General features: G+C 38.5%; 2 protein-coding genes across 2 annotated transcripts in view; both read left to right on the top strand.

Moving 5' to 3' along the window:
- Positions 1-21,572, top strand: part of LOC149109651 (uncharacterized) — a 143,795-nt gene that overhangs the window by 115,893 nt on the left and 6,330 nt on the right. The window lies entirely within an intron of this gene.
- LOC110058058 (uncharacterized) lies at positions 11,769-16,258 on the top strand. The gene is made up of 5 exons (XM_089293736.1): positions 11,769-11,881; positions 12,148-12,186; positions 12,616-12,675; positions 13,120-15,925; positions 16,037-16,258. Exons 4-5 carry the CDS (start codon positions 13,532-13,534, stop codon positions 16,256-16,258), a joined length of 2,616 nt encoding a protein of 871 aa, XP_089149862.1. The 5' UTR covers positions 11,769-11,881; positions 12,148-12,186; positions 12,616-12,675; positions 13,120-13,531.

Genomic DNA, 21,572 nt, shown 5'->3' with positions numbered 1-21,572 from the left:
AGCGCGGTTCATGGTTTACCCTTGGTTTTTTTAACCGCGCGGCCATGGGCCGAGCGCGGTTCATGGTTTACCCGTGGTTTTTTTTAACCGCGCGGCCATGGGCCGAGCGCGGTTCATGGTTTACCCGTGGTTTTTTTAACCGCGCGGCCATGGGCCGAGCGCGGTTCATGGTTTACCCGTGGTTTTTTAACCGCGCGGCCATGGGCCGAGCGCGGTTCATGGTTTACCCGTGGTTTTTTTTTTTTCGACTTCGGTGCGAGCAGACCCAAGCTTCCACTCGGCCAAATTTTGAGTCACGCAACCTGTGATGTTTACTCGCCAAAAGCTGTTGAAACAATAAATCTCATCTTTCGCGGGAATAAATTAAAAACCCAGCGTTCGTCAAAAATTATATTTTTTCAGCAGAAATTTAGCTCGGAACATATACATATTTGTATTTGTTTGAATCGTCGATGAAATGACCTTTTCCGGATATTTTTTCCTTCGGGGTCAACCGAAACCTCAGATTACAAAATCACGCCGAACCCACATGTTGCAAAAAAATCTCTTCAAAACCCTGACTTCGAAGCGATATAACACTTCAGCGTTAATAGCTAGCACACATCGGCAGGCGGTAAATCTATTCCTTAACAATCCAGCTTTATCGTGTTAAAATTTCAGCGAAATCGAACAAAACCAGAATTAATTCGAATTTTTTTGTGACCTCACTTCCCAGACTTGTCCCAACAAAGGAAGCAACGGTCGCCCATAGCAACCGAAAAACACAAACATAACAAAGCCGACGTTTCGGCCAAAAAACTCCACAATTATCGCCTGAGAGTTTAAACTTGAATGGGAACATCTTTTTCGAACCTTTTTCAACTGATTTAGACGAAAGACTGGCCTCGGCGGGCTACAAAAACGACAAAGAGAAAAAACAGAACAAGACAGCAGAACAAGCCGATAATATTTCATCGCGTGGCTTTCGACACGAAAACGAAAATACAGCTTACTTCTGGATAAATTCAGCCTTAGAAGCCAGCAACCGGTCCCAAATTACTTTCTGTATCCTTACAAATGTCCTGATTTCCATCTCCGAAAGATTTTGCCCCAATTTTGAGCAAATAAACATTTCGCCGGCGGCGACCGCCATTACGGTGGCTTGCATACTAAATTAGCTAACTTAACAAAATTCTCCCGAGGGGGGGGGGGATACGACAAATTTGGTGAGAATCAAAAGTAACGCCAATTTTCTGTCACGTTTTCAATCTGTGGTCACTGCAGTGACCAAAATCGATACATCGGTCGGGATAGGGTTTTTTTATGACTTGTGTGACTACTTTGCTAGCCCTTTACTCGTGGAAAACACCAATTAAATTTAATCATGACTTTTAAGAAAGAAAGCTGTTGTTAATAGTGTTATTATTGTGTCGTTGATATCGTTCATGCCCATACATATCCCGAAGAAAGTTCTAGATTAAGACCATTAAGTCATCGGAGATTTATCAACGGCTACCACTGATGGTGCAATAATACAGTTTGTGTTGTTCAAGTGATGTGATGTCTACAGTAGGAAAAGAATCATCAATGACTGCTTTGGAATGTGCACTGCGTTCCGACGGTAGTGCTAAGCGAACAGTTAAATTTTAAAAGCGCGGTTATAAGATCTAACAGATCTTCTTGTTTTTTTTCGACTTCGGTGCGAGCAGACCCAAGCTTCCACTCGGTCAAATTTTGAGTCACGCAACCTGTGATGTTTACTCGCCAAAAGCTGTTGAAACAATAAATCTCATCTTTCGCGGGAATAAATCAAAAACCCAGCGCTCGTCAAAAATTATATTTTTTCAGCAGAAATTTAGCTCGGAACATATACATATTTATATTTGTTTGAATCGTCGATGAAATGACCTTTTCCGGATATTTTTTCCTTCGGGGTCAACCGAAACCTCAGATTACAAAATCACGCCGAACCCACATGTTGCAAAAAAATCTCTTCAAAACCCTGACTTCGAAGCGATATAACACTTCAGCGTTAATAGCTAGCACACATCGGCAGGCGGTAAATCTATTCCTTAACAATCCAGCTTTATCGTGTTAAAATTTCAGCGAAATCGAACAAAACCAGAATTAATTCGAATTTTTTTGTGACCTCACTTCCCAGACTTGTCCTAACAAAGGAAGCCACGGTCGCCCATAGCAACCGAAAGACACAAACATAACAAAGCCGACGTTTCGGCCAAAAAACTCCAGAATTATCGCCTGACAGCTTAAACTTGAATGGGAACATCTTTTTCGAACTTTTTTCAACTGATTTAGACGAAAGACTGGCCTCGGCGGGCTACAAAAACGACAAAGAGAAAAAACAGAACAAGACAGCAGAACAAGCCGATAATATTTCATCGCGTGGCTTTCGACACGAAAACGAAAATACAGCTTACTTCTGGATAAATTCAGCCTTAGAAGCCAGCAACCGGTCCCAAATTACTTTCTGTATCCTTACAAATGTCCTGATTTCCATCTCCGAAAGATTTTGCCCCAATTTTGAGCAAATAAACATTTCGCCGGCGGCGACCGCCATTACGGTGGCTTGCATACTAAATTAGCTAACTTAACAAAATTCTCCCGAAGGGGGGGATACGACAAATTTGGTGAGAATCAAAAGTAACGCCAAGTTTCTGTCACGTTTTCAATCTGTGGTCACTGGAGTGACCAAAATCGATACATCGGTCGGGATAGGGTTTTTTTATGACTTGTGTGACTACTTTGCTAGCCCTTTACTCGTGGAAAACAGCAATTAAATTTAATCATGACTTTTAAGAAAGAAAGCTGTTGTTAATAGTGTTATTATTGTGTCGTTGATATCGTTCATGCCCATACATATCCCGAAGAAAGTTCTAGATTAAGACCATTAAGTCATCGGAGATTTGTCAACGGCTACCACTGATGGTGCAATAATACAGTTTGTGTTGATCAAGTGATGTGATGTCTACAGTAAGAAAAGAATCATCAATGACTGCTTTGGAATGTGCACTGCGTTCCGACGATAGTGCTAAGCGAACAGTTAAATTTTAAAAGCGCGGTTATAAGATCTAACAGATCTTCTTGTTTTTTTCGACTTCGGTGCGACCAGACCCAAGCTTCCACTCGGCCAAATTTTGAGTCACGCAACCTGTGATGTTTACTCGCCAAAAGCTGTTGAAACAATAAATCTCATCTTTCGCGGGAATAAATTAAAAACTCAGCGCTCGTCAAAAATTATATTTTTTCAGCAGAAATTTAGCTCGGAACATATACATATTTATATTTGTTTGAATCGTCGATGAAATGACCTTTTCCGGATATTTTTTCCTTCGGGGTCAACCGAAACCTCAGATTACAAAATCACGCCGAACCCACATGTTGCAAAAAAATCTCTTCAAAACCCTGACTTCGAAGCGATATAACACTTCAGCGTTAATAGCTAGCACACATCGGCAGGCGGTAAATCTATTCCTTAACAATCCAGCTTTATCGTGTTAAAATTTCAGCGAAATCGAACAAAACCAGAATTAATTAGAATTTTTTTGTGACCTCACTTCCCAGACTTGTCCTAACAAAGGAAGCCACGGTCGCCCATAGCAACCGAAAAACACGAAAATAACAAAGCCGACGTTTCGGCCAAAAAACTCCAGAATTATCGCCTGAGAGCTTAAACTTGAATGGGAACATCTTTTTCGAACCTTTTTCAACTGATTTAGACGAAAGACTGGCCTCGGCGGGCTACAAAAACGACAAAGAGAAAAAACAGAACAAGACAGCAGAAGAAGCCGATAATATTAATTCATCGCGTGGCTTTCGGCACGAAAACGAAAATACAGCTTACTTCTGGATAACTTCAGCCTTAGAAGCCAGCAACCGGTCCCAAATTACTTTCTGTATCCTTACAAATGTCCTGATTTCCATCTCCGAAAGATTTTGCCCCAATTTTGAGCAAATAAACATTTCGCCGGCGGCGACCGCCATTACGTTGGCTTGCATACTAAATTAGCTAACTTAACAAAATTCTCCCGAGGGAGGGATACGACAAATTTGGTGAGAATCAAAAGTAACGCCAAGTTTCTGTCACGTTTTCAATCTGTGGTCACTGGAGTGACCAAAATCGATACATCGGTCGGGATAGGGTTTTTTTATGACTTGTGTGACTACTTTGCTAGCCCTTTACTCGTGGAAAACAGCAATTAAATTTAATCATGACTTTTAAGAAAGAAAGCTGTTGTTAATAGTGTTATTATTGTGTCGTTGATATCGTTCATGCCCATACATATCCCGAAGAAAGTTCTAGATTAAGACCATTAAGTCATCGGAGATTTGTCAACGGCTACCACTGATGGTGCAATAATACAGTTTGTGTTGATCAAGTGATGTGATGTCTACAGTAAGAAAAGAATCATCAATGACTGCTTTGGAATGTGCACTGCGTTCCGACGGTAGTGCTAAGCGAACCGTTAAATTTTAAAAGCGCGGTTATAAGATCTAACAGATCTTGTTTTCGCAGTTTTGTCTGCGACCAGACCCAAGCTTCCACTCGGCCAGATTTTTAGTCACGCAACCTGTGATGTTTACTCGCCAAAAGCAGTTGAAACATTAATAAATCTCTTCTCCGATACTGACTTTCGCGGGAAAAAATGAAAAACCCAGCGTTCGTCAAAATTATATTTTTTCAGCAGGAATTTAGCTCGGAACGTATACATATTTATATTCCTTTGAATCGTCGATGAAATGACCTTTTCCGGATATTTTTTCCTTCGGGGTCAACAAAAACCTCCGATTACAAAATCACGCCGAACCCACACGTTGCAAAAAAATCTCTTCAAAACCCTGACTTCGAAGCGATATAACACTTCAGCGTTAATAGCTACCACACATCGGCAGGCGGTAAATCTATTCGTTAACAATCCAGCCTTATCGTGTTAAAATTTCAGCGAAATCGAACAAAACCAGAATTAATTACAATTTTTTTGTGACTCACTCCCCGGACTTGACCTAACAAAAGAAGCAACGGTCGCCCATAGCAACCGAAAAACACGAACATAACAAAGCCGAACGTTTCGGCCAAAAATCTCCAGAATTATCGCCTGAGAGCTTAAACTTGAATGGGAACATCTTTTTCGAACTTTTTTCAACTCATTTAAACGAAAGACTGGCCTCGGCGGGCTACAAGTAAGACCAAGAGAAAAACAGAACAAGACAGCAGAAGAAGCCGATAACATTTCATCGCATGGCTTTCGGCACGAAAACGAAAATACAGCTTACTTCTGGATAAATTCAGCCTTAGAAGCCAGCAACCGGCCCCAAATTACTTTCTGTATCCTTACAAATGTCCTGATTTCCATCTCCGAAAGATTTTGCCCCAATTTTGAGCAAATAAACATTTCGTCGACGGTGACCGCCATTACGTTGGCTTGCATACTAAATTAGCTAACTTGACAAAATTCTCCCGAGGGGGGGATATGACGAAAAGAGCTGAAAGATGGCCTATAATTGGCTAATGATGAGATCATCACACTGTCCAAATTTGGTGAGAATCGAAAGTAACGCCAATTTTCTGTCACGTTTTCAATCTGTGGTCACTGGAGTGACCAAAATCGATACATCGGTCGGGATAGAGTTTTATTATTAAATTATATGACTTGTGTGACTACTTTACTAGCCCTTTAGTCGTGGAAAACACCAATTAAATTTAATCATGACTTTTAAGAAGAAAGCTGTTGTTAATAGTGTTATTATCGTGTCATTTATATCGTTCATGCCCATATATATCCCGAAGAAAGTTCTACAAAAATTAAGAGCATTAGGTCATCGGAGATTTGCCAATGGCTACCACTGATGGTGCAATAATACAGTTTGTGTTGATCAAGTGATGCGATGTCTACAGTAAGAAAAGAATCATCAATGACTACTTTGGAATGTGCACTCCGTTCCGACGGTAGTGCTAAGCAAACACTTAAATTTTAAAAGCGCGGTTATAAGATCTAACAGATCTTCTTGTTAACCGCGCGGGCATTGGCCGAGCGCGGTTCATGGTTTACCCGTGGTTTTTTTTTAACCGCGCGGCCATGGGCCGAGCGCGGTTCATGGTTTACCCGTGGTTTTTTTTTTTCGACTTCGGTGCGAGCAGACCCAAGCTTCCACTCGGCTAAATTTTGAGTCACGCAACCTGTGATGTTTACTCGCCAAAAGCTGTTGAAACAATAAATCTCATCTTTCGCGGGAATAAATTAAAAACCCAGCGCTCGTCAAAAATTATATTTTTTCAGCAGAAATTTAGCTCGGAGCATATACATATTTATATTCGTTTGAATCGTCGATGAAATGACCTTTTCCGGATATTTTTTCCTTCGGGGTCAACCGAAACTTCCGATTACAAAATCACGCCGAACCTACACGTTGCAAAAAAATCTCTTCAAAACCCTGACTTCGAAGCGATATAACACTTCAGCGTTAATAGCTACCATACATCGGCAGGCGGTAAATCTATTCCTTAACAATCCAGCTTTATCGTGTTAAAATTTCAGCGAAATCGAACAAAACCAGAATTAATTCGAATTTTTTTGTGACCTCACTTCCCAGACTTGTCCTAACAAAGGAAGTAACGGTCGCCCATAGCAACCGAAAGACACGAACATAACAAAGCCGACGTTTCGGCCAAAAAACTCCACAATTATCGCCTGAGAGTTTAAACTTGAATGGGAACATCTTTCTCGAACCTTTTTCAACTGATTTAGACGAAAGACTGGCCTCGGCGGGCTACAAAAACGACAAAGAGAAAAAACAGAACAAGACAGCAGAACAAGCCGATAATATTTCATCGCGTGGCTTTCGACACGAAAACGAAAATACAGCTTACTTCTGGATAAATTCAGCCTTAGAAGCCAGCAACCGGTCCCAAATTACTTTCTGTATCCTTACAAATGTCCTGATTTCCATCTCCGAAAGATTTTGCCCCAATTTTGAGCAAATAAACATTTCGCCGGCGGCGACCGCCATTACGGTGGCTTGCATACTAAATTAGCGAACTTAACAAAATTCTCCCGAGGGGGGGGGGATACGACAAATTTGGTGAGAATCAAAAGTAACGCCAAGTTTCTGTCACGTTTTCAATCTGTGGTCACTGGAGTGACCAAAATCGATACATCGGTCGGGATAGGGTTTTTTTATGACTTGTGTGACTACTTTGCTAGCCCTTTACTCGTGGAAAACAGCAATTAAATTTAATCATGACTTTTAAGAAAGAAAGCTGTTGTTAATAGCGTTATTATTGTGTCGTTGATATCGTTCATGCCCATACATATCCCGAAGAAAGTTCTAGATTAAGACCATTAAGTCATCGGAGATTTGTCAACGGCTACCACTGATGGTGCAATAATACAGTTTGTGTTGATCAAGTGATGTGATGTCTACAGTAAGAAAAGAATCATCAATGACTGCTTTGGAATGTGCACTGCGTTCCGACGGTAGTGCTAAGCGAACAGTTAAATTTTAAAAGCGCGGTTATAAGATCTAACAGATCTTGTTTTTTTTCGACTTCTGTGTGAGCAGACCCAAGCTTCCACTCGGCCAAATTTTGAGTCACGCAACCTGTGATGTTCACTCGCAAAAAGCTGTTGAAACATTAATAAATCTCATCTTTTGCGGGAAAAAATTAAAAACCCAGCGCTCGTCAAAAATTATATTTTTTCACGAGAAATTTAGCTCGGAACATATACATGTTTATATTCGTTTGATTCGTCGATGAAATGACCTTTTCCGGATATTTTTTCCTTGGGGGTCAACCGAAACCTCCGATTACAAAATCACGCCGAACCCACACGTTGCAAAAAAGTCTCTTCAAAACCCTGACTTCGAAGCGATATAACACTTCAGCGTTAATAGCTACCACACATCGGCAGGCGGTAAATCTATTCCTTAACAATCCAGCTTTATCGTGTTAAAATTTCAGCGAAATCGAACAAAACCAGAATTAATTAGAATTTTTTCGTGACATCACTCCCCAGACTTGACCTAACAAAGGAAGCCACGGTCGCCCATAGCAACCGAAAAACACGAACACAACAAAGCCGACGTTTCGGCCAAAAAACTCCAGAATTATCGCCTGAGAGCTTAAGCTTGAATGGGAACATTTTTTTCGACTCAACTCATTTAGACAAAATACTGGCCTCGACGGGCTACAAAAAAGACGAAGAGAAAAACAGAACAAGACAGCAGAACAAGCCGATAATATTTCATCGCATGGCTTTCGGCACGAAAACGAAAATACAGCTTACTTCTGGATAAATTCAGTCTTAGAAGCCAGCAACCGGTCCCAAATTACTTTCTGTATCCTTACAAATGTCTTGACTTCCATCTCCGAAAGATTTTGCCCCTATTTTGAGCAAATAAACATTTCGTCGACGGTGACCGCCATTACGGTGGCTTGCATACTAAATTAGCTAAGTTAACAAAATTCTCCCGAGGGGGGGATATGACAAATTTGGTGAGAATCAAAAGTAACGCCAATTTTCTGTCACGTTTTCAATCTGTGGTCACTGGAGTGACCAAAATCGATACATCGGTCGGGATAGAGTTTTATTATTAAATTATATGACTTGTGTGACTACTTTGCTAGCCCTTTACTCGTGGAAAACACCGATTAAATTTAATCATGATTTTTAAGAAAGAAAGCTGTTGTTAATAGTGTTATTATTGTGTCATTCATATCGTTCATGCCCATACATATCCCGAAGAAAGTTCTAGATTAAGACCATTACGTCATCGGAGATTTGTCAACGGCTACCACTGATGGTGCAATAATACAGTTTGTGTTGATCAAGTGATGTGATGTCTACAGTAAGAAAAGAATCATCAATGACTGCTTTGGAATGTGCACTGCGTTCCGACGGTAGTGCTAAGCGAACCGTTAAATTTTAAAAGCGCGGTTATAAGATCTAACAGATCTTCTTGTTTTTCGACTTCGGTGCGAGCAGACCCAAGCTTCCACTCGGCCAAATTTAGAGTCACGCAACCTGTGATGTTTACTCGTCAAAAGCTGTTGAAACATTAATAAATCTCATCTTTTGCGGAAAAAAATTAAAAACCCAGCGCTCGTCAAAAATTATATTTTTTCAGCAGAAATTTAGCTCGGAGCATATACATATTTATATTCGTTTGAATCGTCGATGAAATGACCTTTTCCGGATATTTTTTCCTTCGGGGTCAACCGAAACTTCCGATTACAAAATCACGCCGAACCTACACGTTGCAAAAAAATCTCTTCAAAACCCTGACTTCGAAGCGATATAACACTTCAACGTTAATAGCTACCACACATCGGCGGACGGTAAATCTATTCCTTAACAATCCAGCTTTATCGTGTTAAAATTTCAGCGAAATCGAACAAAACCAGAATTAATTCGAATTTTTTTGTGACCTCACTCCCCAGACTTGACCTAACAAAGGAAGCAACGGTCGCCCATAGCAACCGAAAAACACCAACAGAACAAAGCCGACGTTTCGGCCAAAAAACTCCAGAATTATCGCCTGAGAGCTTAAACTTGAATGGGAACATCTTTTTCGAACTTCTTTCAACTGATTTAGACGAAAGACTGGCCTCGGCGGGCTACAGAAAAGACCAAGAGAAAAACAGAACAAGACAGGAGAACAAGGCGATAATATTTCATCGCATGGCTTTCGGCACGAAAACGAAAATAGAGCTTACTTCTGGATAAATTCAGCCTTAGAAGCCAGCAACTGGCCCCAAATTACTTTCTGTATCCTTACAAATGTCTTGATTTCCATCTCCGAAAGATTTTGCCCCAATTTTGAGCAAATAAACATTTCGTCGACGGTGACCGCCATTACGTTGGCTTGCATACTAAATTAGCTAACTTGACAAAATTCTCCCGAGGGGGGGATATGACGAAAAGAGCTGAAAGATGGCGTATAATTGGCTAATGATGAGATCATCCCACTGTCCAAATTTGGTGAGAATCGAAAGTAACGCCAATTTTCTGTCACGTTTTCAATCTGTGGTCACTGGAGTGACCAAAATCGATACATCGGTCGGGATAGAGTTTTATTATTAAATTATATGACTTGTGTGACTACTTTACTAGCCCTTTACTCGTGGAAAACACCAATTAAATTTAATCATGACTTTAAAGAAAGAAAGCTGTTGTTAATAGTGTTATTATCGTGTCATTTATATCGTTCATGCCCATACATATCCCGAAGAAAGTTCAACAAAGATTAAGACCATTAGGTCATCGGAGATTTGTCAATGGCTACCACTGATGGTGCAATAATACAGTTTGTGTTGATCAAGTGATGTGATGTCTACAGTAAGAAAAGAATCATCAATGACTACTTTGGAATGTGCACTCCGTTCCGACGGTACTGCTAAGCAAACAGTTAAATTTTAAAAGCGCGGTTATAAGATCTAACAGATCTTCTTGTTTTTTTCGACTTCGGTGCGAGCAGACCCAAGCTTCCACTCGGCCAAATTTTGAGTCACGCAACCTGTGAGGTTTACTCTCCAAGAGCTGTTGAAAAATTAATAAATCTCATCTCCGATACTGACTTTCGCGGGAAAAAAATTAAAAACCCAGCGTTCTTCGAAAATTATATCTTTTCAGCAGAAATTTCGCTCGGAACATATACATATTTATATTCGTTTGAATCATCGATGAAATGACCTTTTTCGGATATTTTTTCCTTCGGGGTTAACAAAAACCTGCGATTACAAAATCACGCCGAACCCACACGTTGCAAAAAATCTCTTGAAAACCCTGATTTCGAAGCGATATATCACTTAAGCGTTAATAGCTACCACACATTGGCAGGTGGTAAATCTATTCCTTAACAATCGAGCTTTATCGTGATAAAATTTCAGCGAAATCGAACAAAACCAGAATTAATTACAATTTTTTTGTGACTTCACTCCCCAGACTTGACCTAACAAAGGAAGCCACGGTCGCCCATAGCAACCGAAAAACACGAACATAACAAAGCGGACGTTTCGGCGAAAAACTCCAGAATTATCGCCTGAGAGCTTAAACTTGAATGGGAACATCTTTTTCGAACTTTTTTCAACTGATTTAGACGAAAGACTGGCCTCGGCGGACTACAAAAAAGACCAAGAGAAAAGACAGAACAAGACAGCAGAACAAGCCAATAATATTAATTCATCGCGTGGCTTTCGGCACGAAAACGAAAATACAGCTTACTTCTGGATAAATTCAGCCTTAGAAGCCAGCAAGTGGTCCCAAATTACTATCTGTATCCTTACAAATGTCTTGACTCCCATCTTCGAAAGATTTGGCTGCAATTTTTGAGCAAATAACGGCTGCGAAGGAGACTACGCCAGAAGTGACGGTGATTAATTTATTTGCAATTTTGGGAGTATTTGTTGTCGGTTAAAGAAAATAAAGCGAATTCTTTGGCTGTTTCGTGGCAGCGAGTTCAGTGGTGGGAGAATATTAAATATTTGCAAGCTAAGCGAAGAAGGTGTCAGAATGTGCAAGAATTACATCTTTTGTAGGGAAAGACGGAGTTCTTGAATTATGTGACTCGTGTAACTACTTTGCTAGCCTTTTACTCATGGAAAAAAACCAATTAAATTCGATCATGATTTTTAAGAAAGCAAGCTGTTGTTATTAGTGTTATTATCGTATTGTTCTGGCCTACATATCCCAAATGAAGTTCCAAATTAAGACCATTACGTCATCGGAGATTTCAGAACGGGTTCGACTGATGGTGCAATAAGAGGCTTAAATAGTACGTGTGTAGCGGTTGATATCAGTTGTTGTGTCACACATTGATCAAGTGATTTTGTGTTTATAGCCATCAGTTAATCAAGAAGGACTGCTAGTAGACAAGAAACGTGAAGGTAGATGTTCGGGTGATTGTTTTGGAAGCGCTTGGTTTTGTAGTATTGCTGCTTTTAGCATGCTTTTTGCCGTGAACGTTTGATTGCAAGATATTTAAACAAGTCATGCAAATCTTAAAGGTTGGACAATAGGAAAAACGCTCGTTCGCGGAGGCAAATTGTGGCGCGGCGAAAACTCTAAATTGTTAAATAGTTCTTGTGTAGTCTTTGTTTTCAGTTGTTGTGCTACATATTGAGGAAACGATTTTTGTTTGTTCCGTAATCAGTGAATCAACAAAGACCGCTTGGAGACAAGAAACATGAAGGTAGATGTTATCGTGTTTATTGCGCAAAATGCTTGTACGAAGAGAATTTGAGACTAGATGGGAATGTGGAATGTGGACTTTAAAACTCTTTTTGAGTATCTTTATGGTATAGTTATGGAATGCTTTTCGTCATGAATTTTTGATTGATCTCAAGATATTTAATAAGTCATGCAAAGCCTAAATGTTCGTCCAGAAGAGAAACGTTTGGTCATAGAAGCAAAATTCTGGTGGTGGGTTGGAAGAGGGGGAATAACAGAGAAACGGTTTATCGTATCGTTCCCAAGTCTGTGTAAGCGTGCAGTTTCTTAGGTTTCTATGCCTGAAATATTGTCACCTGTTCCAGTACGTACGGAAACGTACAGTAAGAAATAAAACGAAATTCCTTCAGATGGCTTTGGTTTTAATTGTTTTGTCCTTTTGTTTCTTTAGGTTCCAAGATTCCGTAATCAGTGAATCAACAAGGACCGCTTGCAGACAAGAAACGTGAAGGTAGATGCTATGGTGTTTATTTCGGAAAATGCTTGTACGAAGAGAATTTGAGATTAGATCGGAATGTAGCCGATAAAATGTGGAATATTGCCGATAAAACGCGTTTTGAGTATCTTTATGGTATAGTTGTGGAATGGTTTTCGCTATGAATTTTTGATTGATCGCAAGATATTTAATTAATAATGCAAAGTCTAAATGTTCAGCAAGAAGAGAAACGTTTGGTCATACAAGCAAAATTCTGGTGGTGGGGTAGGGGAGGGAGAATAACAGAGAAACGGTTTATCGTATCGCTTCCAAGTCTGTGTAAGCGTGCTGTTTCGTAGGGTTCTATGCCTGAAATATTGTCACCTGTTCCAGTACGTGCGGAAACGTACAGTAAGAAATAAAACGAAATTGCTCTCCGATGGCTTTGGTTTTAATTGTTTTGTCCTTTTGTTTCTTTAGGGTCCAAGATTCCGTAGGTGATCTACGAGTTTATGGGTGACGAGTTACCCTGTTCGTCCTAACATAAAAAACGACTGAAGTGGAAACAAAGAAAAACAAAATCAAACAAAGCTTAACAAAAGAAACTGAAATTGTGACAAAAATGAAATACAGTGAACAGTATTGAAGTAAATAGTGCATCAGAGGGTGCTCAGTGAGGACGTGAAGTTATCAAACGCAGATAGTATGGTGGAGATAATAAAATAAACTTGCTGTCGATCTCGGTTTGCATTGTTTATTAGTAGTGTCAACAGCCGAAGGAAGAGTAAAGGACAACGCTGTACAGAACCGAGTAGGCTGCCTGTAAAACAGATGAAACGGTTTTTGAAAAAGAGAAAACTAAGGAAAAGAATTCGAAATTACGTATTAAAAAATGTTTTCAAGTCGTCAAAAGTTTATCAAATTATCTGAGCTCCCTTCCTTGGCGAAACACTTGTCTTTGCTAATTGTGAACGTATATATAATAGAAGCCAATGAGTTTAGGATTACTAAGAAATACCCCTTGAGAAATAGTTGTAAAATGTTGTCATTAGGGAGTAAAATGGTGTACAAGAGCTTAAATCACAAAATGAACAACATTGCCAGTAAGCTCTCAGGGGATATAGAAACAAATCCAGGTCCGTTTGTTGTTGATCCTTCCAAAACCATTCGTGCTCCATATAGTCAAGGAAATAGTGTAGTTTTCGGTTCAAATGCGGGAAAACAATGTGTGGCAATGAGCTTGATAGCAATGCTATTTGACTTTACCTGTTCAATAAGATCATCCGCAGATCTTAAAGAAATAATGAATGTTGGTAATGAGTTATACACAGGGCTATCACAGTCTGCAGGACAGGATTTCTTAATGTTGACGGAGTTACCTGAAGTATTGTTTCTAAGAGATACTATGTATAGATTAAAATACAGTGACAGCTACTTTGGAAACGTGTACAATTTTAATGACTGTACAATAGAAGCTCATTGTCTACCCTTAATTGAAGCGTTTGAATTATTGCTGAGAGAAAATTTTACATCGTTTATTCTCACGATAACGACTTGTACAGTAGCCATTCTAGTAAAAAGTAGTGGCACATTTAAAGTGTTTGACTCACATAGCCGTGATTCTGAAGGAATGTTTGATCCCTGTGGAACCTGTGTGCTAGTAGAGATACCTTCTCTTGATGCACTAGTACAGTATTTTCAAAACTTATACGTTGGAATTATAGATGCAGTTTATGAATTAAGAGGCGTTCAGATATCAACAGATGTGACTGGAAGGTTTGGTCTAACGACAACCGAAATTTCTCCACCAGTAAATATTGAGAATTTAAATAGAAATGAACTAATTTCAGATAGTTCACTAGAAAGTGATACGTTGTTTTGCTCGTGTACACGGTGTTGTTTTATTTGTTTCTATGCAATTTGTTTCTCAATCTTAAAGGAAATTCGTTATTGGAATGAAAATACATTGGACGCCATAATTGAGAAAAGTAACCAGCTACACGAGAATATGATGTTGAAAGAACATTGCACGGTCTCTGATCTTCCAAATTCTGTTGCAATAGACGTTGCTACCATTGAAGTACGTTTCAATGTAGTATACAAAGGAACACAAAAAGAGCAAGAATCGTTATTTGTCTTACAAGAAATGAAGAAAGTTATAACAGAAAATCTAGAACACAATACTGGTTTTTTGATGTCCATGTCCCAGTCAAAGTGCTATGTTTGCTGCATTTTTAAAAGAGGAAATATGGGGAGAAAAAGTTATGCTGTATTTGGACTTGACAATAAAGACTCGAAAGGTTATGTTTATGAAATTGTCCAAAGTGTAACCAGTGCAATGGTACTTCTTCTCAGAATGCTAACAGATAAAACGACATTAGAGGCAAAAACGTATGAAATGCAGTTTATCAAATGCAGTTGTGACCTGTTAGAAAAAGATCGCCAGAAAATTATAAGAAGACACATGTCAGTAAAGCAGAAGCAGAAACTTGTTAAACAACGAAGAGAAAACTATGCTGCAATGGAACCAGCGAAAAAACGAGCTTTGTTAGATAACTGCGCTGCAAAGTATGCCAACATGGAATTCTGTCAAAAGAAAGCGTTAAGGATTGGAAAGGCCGAAAAATACCGACTTATGGAGCCGACTAAAAAGCGAAAATTGAGTGTTCAAAATGCTGAGAAATACAGACTTATGGAACCCAATAAAAAGGAGAAATTGAGAGTTCAAAATGCTGAGAAATACAGACTTATGGAGCCGTATAAAAAGCAAAACTTGTCTCTTCAAAATGCTGAGAAATACAGAAGAATGGATTCTGGGGAAAAGAAGGACCTAATAAAACGAATAGTAACTAAGGGTAAAGAATTAAAGGAGGAAAAATGCTTCTCTACACATTCACTGGACTATTATATCCAGCAATTCAATCGAAATATAAGGGAAGGTCCTTATTATATCTGTGTAGTGTGCAATAGACTTCTGTATAGAAAAACCGTATTGCAATTTAAGAAGGACAAATACAACTCCCATTCTTGTTTGTTTACAAGTGTCACGTCATTTAACGGAAACATGTACATTTGTAACACTTGTCACGTCACAATCAAGAAGAAAAACAAAACTCCGTGTCAAGCAGTGTACAACAATCTCGCGGTTGATGACGTGCCACCAGAACTTGCAAGTTTAGAAAAACTTGAACAAATATTAGTTTCTCAACGAATCGTATTTCAGAAAATTGTTGTGATGCCAAAAGGCCAGCAAAGGAAAATTAGGGGAGCAATCTGTAATGTGCCAGTGTGTTGTTAAGAAACATGTCATGTTTTACCAAGGCCACCTGATAGTTCTGGAATTATTATGTTAAAATTAAAAAGAAAATTGCAATTTAGAGGTCATGTTTATTTTCAGGCAGTGCGTCCAGAGGTAGTGCTACATGCTCTCCAGTGGCTTCAACGGAATAATGAATTATATGAAAATGTAGCCATTAACCTTGAAAACATTGATCGTGAACTGTCGAGTCTTTGTGATCATGAACAAGAAACCGAATCGGGCATCGCAAGCTGTTCTCAGACTGGAATTTTAGTTGGTGATTGTGATGGCAATGATGGCGACTGTATGAAGGAACAGTGAGATAACGAACAAGGTGGAAAAGACAAGGGACATAGTTCTGAGGGTGGAAACTTAAATAGTGATACTTCTGGAGATTATGATGACGATTGTGAGAGGGAAGACCCACTTAATGAACACAGAGCAGCGACTTGTGAAACGTGTTTACAGTCCATTATCCCAGATTACCCTATAATATCTGATGAAGAGGGAAGGGAGAGATCTGCAGGAAATGAAATATTCAGTGTTGCTCCTGGAGAAAATAAACATCCTGTGTCTATGATGACTGACAGATATTGTGAGGAATTAGCCTTTCCAGTTCTTTTTCCTAAAGGTAGATTTGGGTATAAAATGGACAGAAAGGAGAAATTAACACCTGTCAAGTACTTTAATGCTCGTTTACTTCATCATAGCGGGAGATTTGCTATGAATCCCGAATATCTTTTCTTTGCTCAATTTATAATTGAACAGAAAAAAGTTTCGGATAGCATAAACATTGCTCTAAAAAAAGCTGCATGGGCAGCCCCTAACAGCATCACAATTTAGATCGAATGAACAATGTGTGAAAAATCTTATCTTCAAGGACCAGGCATATCTTTTTCTGAGAGGTATCCCAGGTAGTCCACCGTATTGGCAAAAGTTTATGTACGAGGTAATAGCAATGGTACAACAACTTGGAATCCCAACGTGGTTCATGACTTTATCATGCGCTGACCTTCGATGGCATGAACTTTTTCACATACTGTCTCGTGTGAGAGGAGAAAATATGACGGATGAGGAAATAGATAATTTGTCATATAATGAGAAATGTTCTTTGCTTAACTTAAATCCTGTAATTGTTGCTAAGCACTTCCAACACAGAGTAGAGACATTTTTCAAGGATGTATTATTGAGCAACGCGAAACCTATCGGAAAGATTGTGTATTATGCGCTTAGGATTGAATTTCAAATGCGAGGCTCTCCACATTTGCACTCATTGATATGGACTTCAGATTGTCCTGAGCTGAAAGATGGTAGCGAAGAAGCTTACATGAGGTACATTGATGAACATGTACAAGGAAGTCTTCCAAATAGGGAAAATGACTGCGAATTTCATGACTTGGTAAGCATGTACCAAAAACATACGCATTCTAGAAGTTGCAAAAAGTATAGGAATATTCCATGCAGATTTAACTTTGGGCAATTTTTCACTAACCAAACAGTTGTTTCCAAGCCACTACCGGATGACATGCCTGATGAACAAAAAGTAGCAGTCTTGAAAAGGCGCAATGAAATCTTATGTTTCGTAAAAGAGAAAATTAACGAAAAGTTAGATCCAAGTAAACCTGATTATGATTCAAGCACAAGTGCAGAAGACGTGTTGGCTATGTGTAAAGTTTCCAAAGACGAGTATAATTGGGCTTTATCTATTTCTGCTGATTCCGATTTTGAGCTGCACCTTAAAAGAGCAGTTGACAGTTGCTTCATCAATAACTACTTCGAAGCAGGTATAAAAGGTTTCAGAGCTAATGTGGATTTGCAGCCTGTTTTTAATCATTACAAATGTATAACGTACGTGTGCTCGTATTTCTCAAAAGACGAGACCGAATGTTCTCAAGCAATAATGAACGCAGCAAGGGAAGCTAAAGACAATAACCTGAACATCAGAGAAAGCTTGAGAAAGGTTGGTACAGCATTTTTGTCTTGTAGAGAAGTTAGCGCTCAAGAATGCGTTTACAGGTGTATGCCTGAGCTTTGGTTACGAAAGACCTTTCCTTGCGTAGTATTTGTAAATACTGGTTTACCGGAAGAAAGATGCCGAGTGGCAAAATCTCAAGAGGAAATTGAAGCTTTGGATGACGACAGTACTGACATTTTCATGTCAAATATAATCGAACGGTACAGTGATCGACCAAATATTGTTGAGGAGTTATGCTTAGCGGAATTTGCAGCTTATTACTATAAAGACTACAAAAAAGACTCTGATGAATTCAATGATGTTCAACCTAATGTACTTTCTGACGATTTAGTAGAATCGAACCATATCTGTAAATGTGAATCAGTTCTTCCACCACTTACAATTAAGCTCAATAACGGACAAGAAACAATGAAGCGTCGTAAGATTAAGGCTGTAATAAGATTCCACACACCCACTAAGGCAAAAGAGCGTGAAAAATTTTACCATCATTTACTAATGCTTTACTTTCCATGGCGAAAAGAGACTGATCTTCTTGGTGATGATCAATTATACTCAACAAAATTCCAGGAGCCTGAAGTTTGTAGTAAAGTAGAAACAAACAGGAGAACGTTTGAACCAAATGCCGAGGCTATTGACACCGCGTTACAGATGGTTAAGGAAAATGGAGTGAGAGATCTTCAATCATACGATCCTATTAATGATCAAGAAAACGACGACTTGTCAAGAGAGGGAATGAATAGCATAGATGATGAATGTGATGACGATATACCTGAGGAAGTGGTATCATTGCCACCTGTAACAAGCCAAATATTTGGAGGAATAGCTACTTATAACCAGCCATCTGCTATTACAGATGAGGAACTACGTGATGCTGTAAGATCTTTAAATGTAAAACAGCGTATTACGTATGATGTCGTGCTGTCTTGGTGTAGAAACTCGATTAAAAGTGTTAATTGCCTCATTAAGGAAACTACTGAGCCGATACATATATTTGTCACTGGTGGTGGTGGTGGTGGTAAGAGCCACTTAATCAAAACAATTTATCATACTGCAGTGAATATGTTTAAATACGGTGCAGTGAATCCATCTTTACCAACAGTTCTGCTAATGGCACCTACGGGTGTTGCAGCTGTCAATATTAGTGGCACGACTGTAAATACAGGTTTAGCTATTCCAAAACACGCTGGAATTAATTTACCTCCGTTACCAGATCAAAAGAAAACGTTGTTAAGGCTCACTTTAAGTGAACTGAAGCTGTTGATTATTGATGAAATATCGATGGTTTCAAATAATAGGCTATTGCATATCCATCAAAGACTAAAGGAAATTTTTGGAACTCCGAGCTCGAAGATATTTGCTGGTATAAGCATTATTGCCGTGGGTGATTTACATCAACTACCACCTATCCAACAAAAACCTATTTTCTGTAGATATAGCAATGACGTATACAATTTGTCACATCCATGGCACGAATTCAAGATGATAGAACTGGTTGAAATCATGAGGCAAAAGGACGATCAACCTTTTATTGAGCTCTTAAACAGAGTGAGGGTTGCACAACACACAGAAGCTGACATACGCACTATTCAATCTAGGGCAGTTGATGTAGATGACAGAAATAATTATCCTTTGAATGAATTACATGTATGGGCTGAAAATAAACCTGTAATGGACTACAACAATCAACGACTTCAAGAAATTTTGATGCCTCTTCATGTTCTTCAAGCAGTGGACCAATATCCAAACAATGTATCAAGGCATGAAATTGAAAGAGTTCTTTCAAAAGGACGTTCCCACACGGGTGGTCTAGATTTGCAGGTATCTATTAAAGAAGGGGCTCGTGTCATGTTAACAAACAATGTTGATATCTCTGACAGACTCATAAATGGACAGTTAGGTACTGTGGCTCGAATCTTGGTGAATGAAGTGACTCAGAAGCCCACTATTGTGTATATTAAGTTTGATGATGAAGATGCGGGTAATTTGGTTATTGATAAATCTGCTGATACCTTTGCTATAGAAAACAAAGTTGTCCCAATTAAACCAATCTTAGCTCAAATAAAGTTGAATCCTGGGAAGCGTTCTTCACCAGAAATACAAAGATTGCAGTTTCCATTATCTTTGGCGTGGGCATGTACTGTTCATAAAGTTCAAGGACTAACTTTAAACAGAATTGTTATAAGTTTTGAGTTATTTAAACAAAAGTCATTTAATTATGGGCAAATTTATGTTGCCTTGAGCCGTGCAACTTCTCTTCAAGGTCTTTATGTTCTTGGAAAATTAGAACACAAGCATATTAAAGCAGATCCAAAAGTAATTGAGGAGTATGAAAGACTGCGAAGTACATCAGTGCTAGAAGAGAATGATAATATTCAAATACAGGAAGATGATTCTGTCATACCTATTGCCCTGTTAAATATCAGATCACTACGAAAGCACAGTATTGACATAAAATTTGACACCAAAATTTTCAACTGTGATATGTTGCTTTTAACAGAGACTCAGCTTACACCATCTGATTCAAACAATGATATGCAAGATCATCTGTATCCTTTTATATTAAATAGACAAGATAATAGCGATAATAGATATTCCAGCCTAGCTTTCTGTAACAAAATAACAGTGTCCATAAAAGAGAAGCAGTACCTTCCGATCATCAATGCTTTGATGTTCACAGCAGTTTTTACTAGACGAGAAAATTGTGAAATAAGATTTTTGTTCCTTTACAGAAAACAAGATTCTAATGTACATGATTTTGTTAACAATCTTAGTCATATCACAAATGCGTACACATTTGATGTAATTCTTGGAGATTTTAATATTAATTACTTTAATGAAAAAGAATCACACAATTTAAAGAATATATTGGAAAGTAGATTGGGTTATCAACAAATTGTGAGCAAACCAACATTTTTATCAGGAAGTCTTCTTGATCATGTTTACATCAGATCACATAAATTTAAAAGTGTTGATAATAGTGTGATTGGGGTTTACTATTCAGATCATGATGCAGTTAAAATCGTCATTCATTTATGATGTAAACAATAATTTGCAGCTGAAGAAACATGTAAGTGTTTTCTGAAGGCTTAAAATACATGTTGCATGCATTTTTGATTTTATGCAACAGTACGATTATTGTAATAGTATCATTTCATTTGAACAGAAAATTTAATGAATGAAGTGAATATGGTGATAAAGTGAGTATTACAGAGAAATTCTATGTTTGAGTGCATAGCAGTCAATGTTCTACACAATGTGTAGAAACATGAAGCCTGGACCACCACCAAGGTAAGTTTCATAATTGTAAATTTATAGTTTAAAATTAAAATGTGATTTGGATTATTGAAACTACTGCATAGTTTCGAATTTTATTCATTTACTTGTGTGGCCATTTATGTTAAGCAACATGATGTTTGATTCAATGCACTTGTATTTGTATAAGATACTTTTTATTCATAGTTTTTTGCATTGTTATTTTTTGTTGTAATTAATTATGGGAACAAGTACTTTACTAGCTGTTGAAAGTGCCAAAATTGTAATTTGTAAAAGTAAACTTTTTGATTTTTATGGTGAACTTGGATATATGTTAATTCAATAGTCTTCCTTGTCAAAATAGCAAAACTTAAATATTTCTTTTCTGATTGTTATAACTTGCAGATT

This window comes from Orbicella faveolata, unplaced genomic scaffold (genome assembly GCF_042242905.1).
Source record: "Orbicella faveolata isolate gen_17 unplaced genomic scaffold, um_ofav_v1 contig_25, whole genome shotgun sequence".
Taxonomy (NCBI): domain Eukaryota; kingdom Metazoa; phylum Cnidaria; class Anthozoa; order Scleractinia; family Merulinidae; genus Orbicella; species Orbicella faveolata.
This window is presented reverse-complemented; position numbering and strand designations above follow the sequence as displayed.

Coding starts and splice junctions, on each gene's coding strand:
- LOC110058058 (XM_089293736.1), top strand. CDS start 13,532: ATGTTTTCAAGTCGTCAAAAGTTTATCAAATTATCTGAGCTCCCTTCC. Junction 15,926..16,036: donor GAGCAATCTGTAATGTGCCA/GTGTGTTGTTAA, acceptor GTTTATTTTCAG/GCAGTGCGTCCAGAGGTAGT.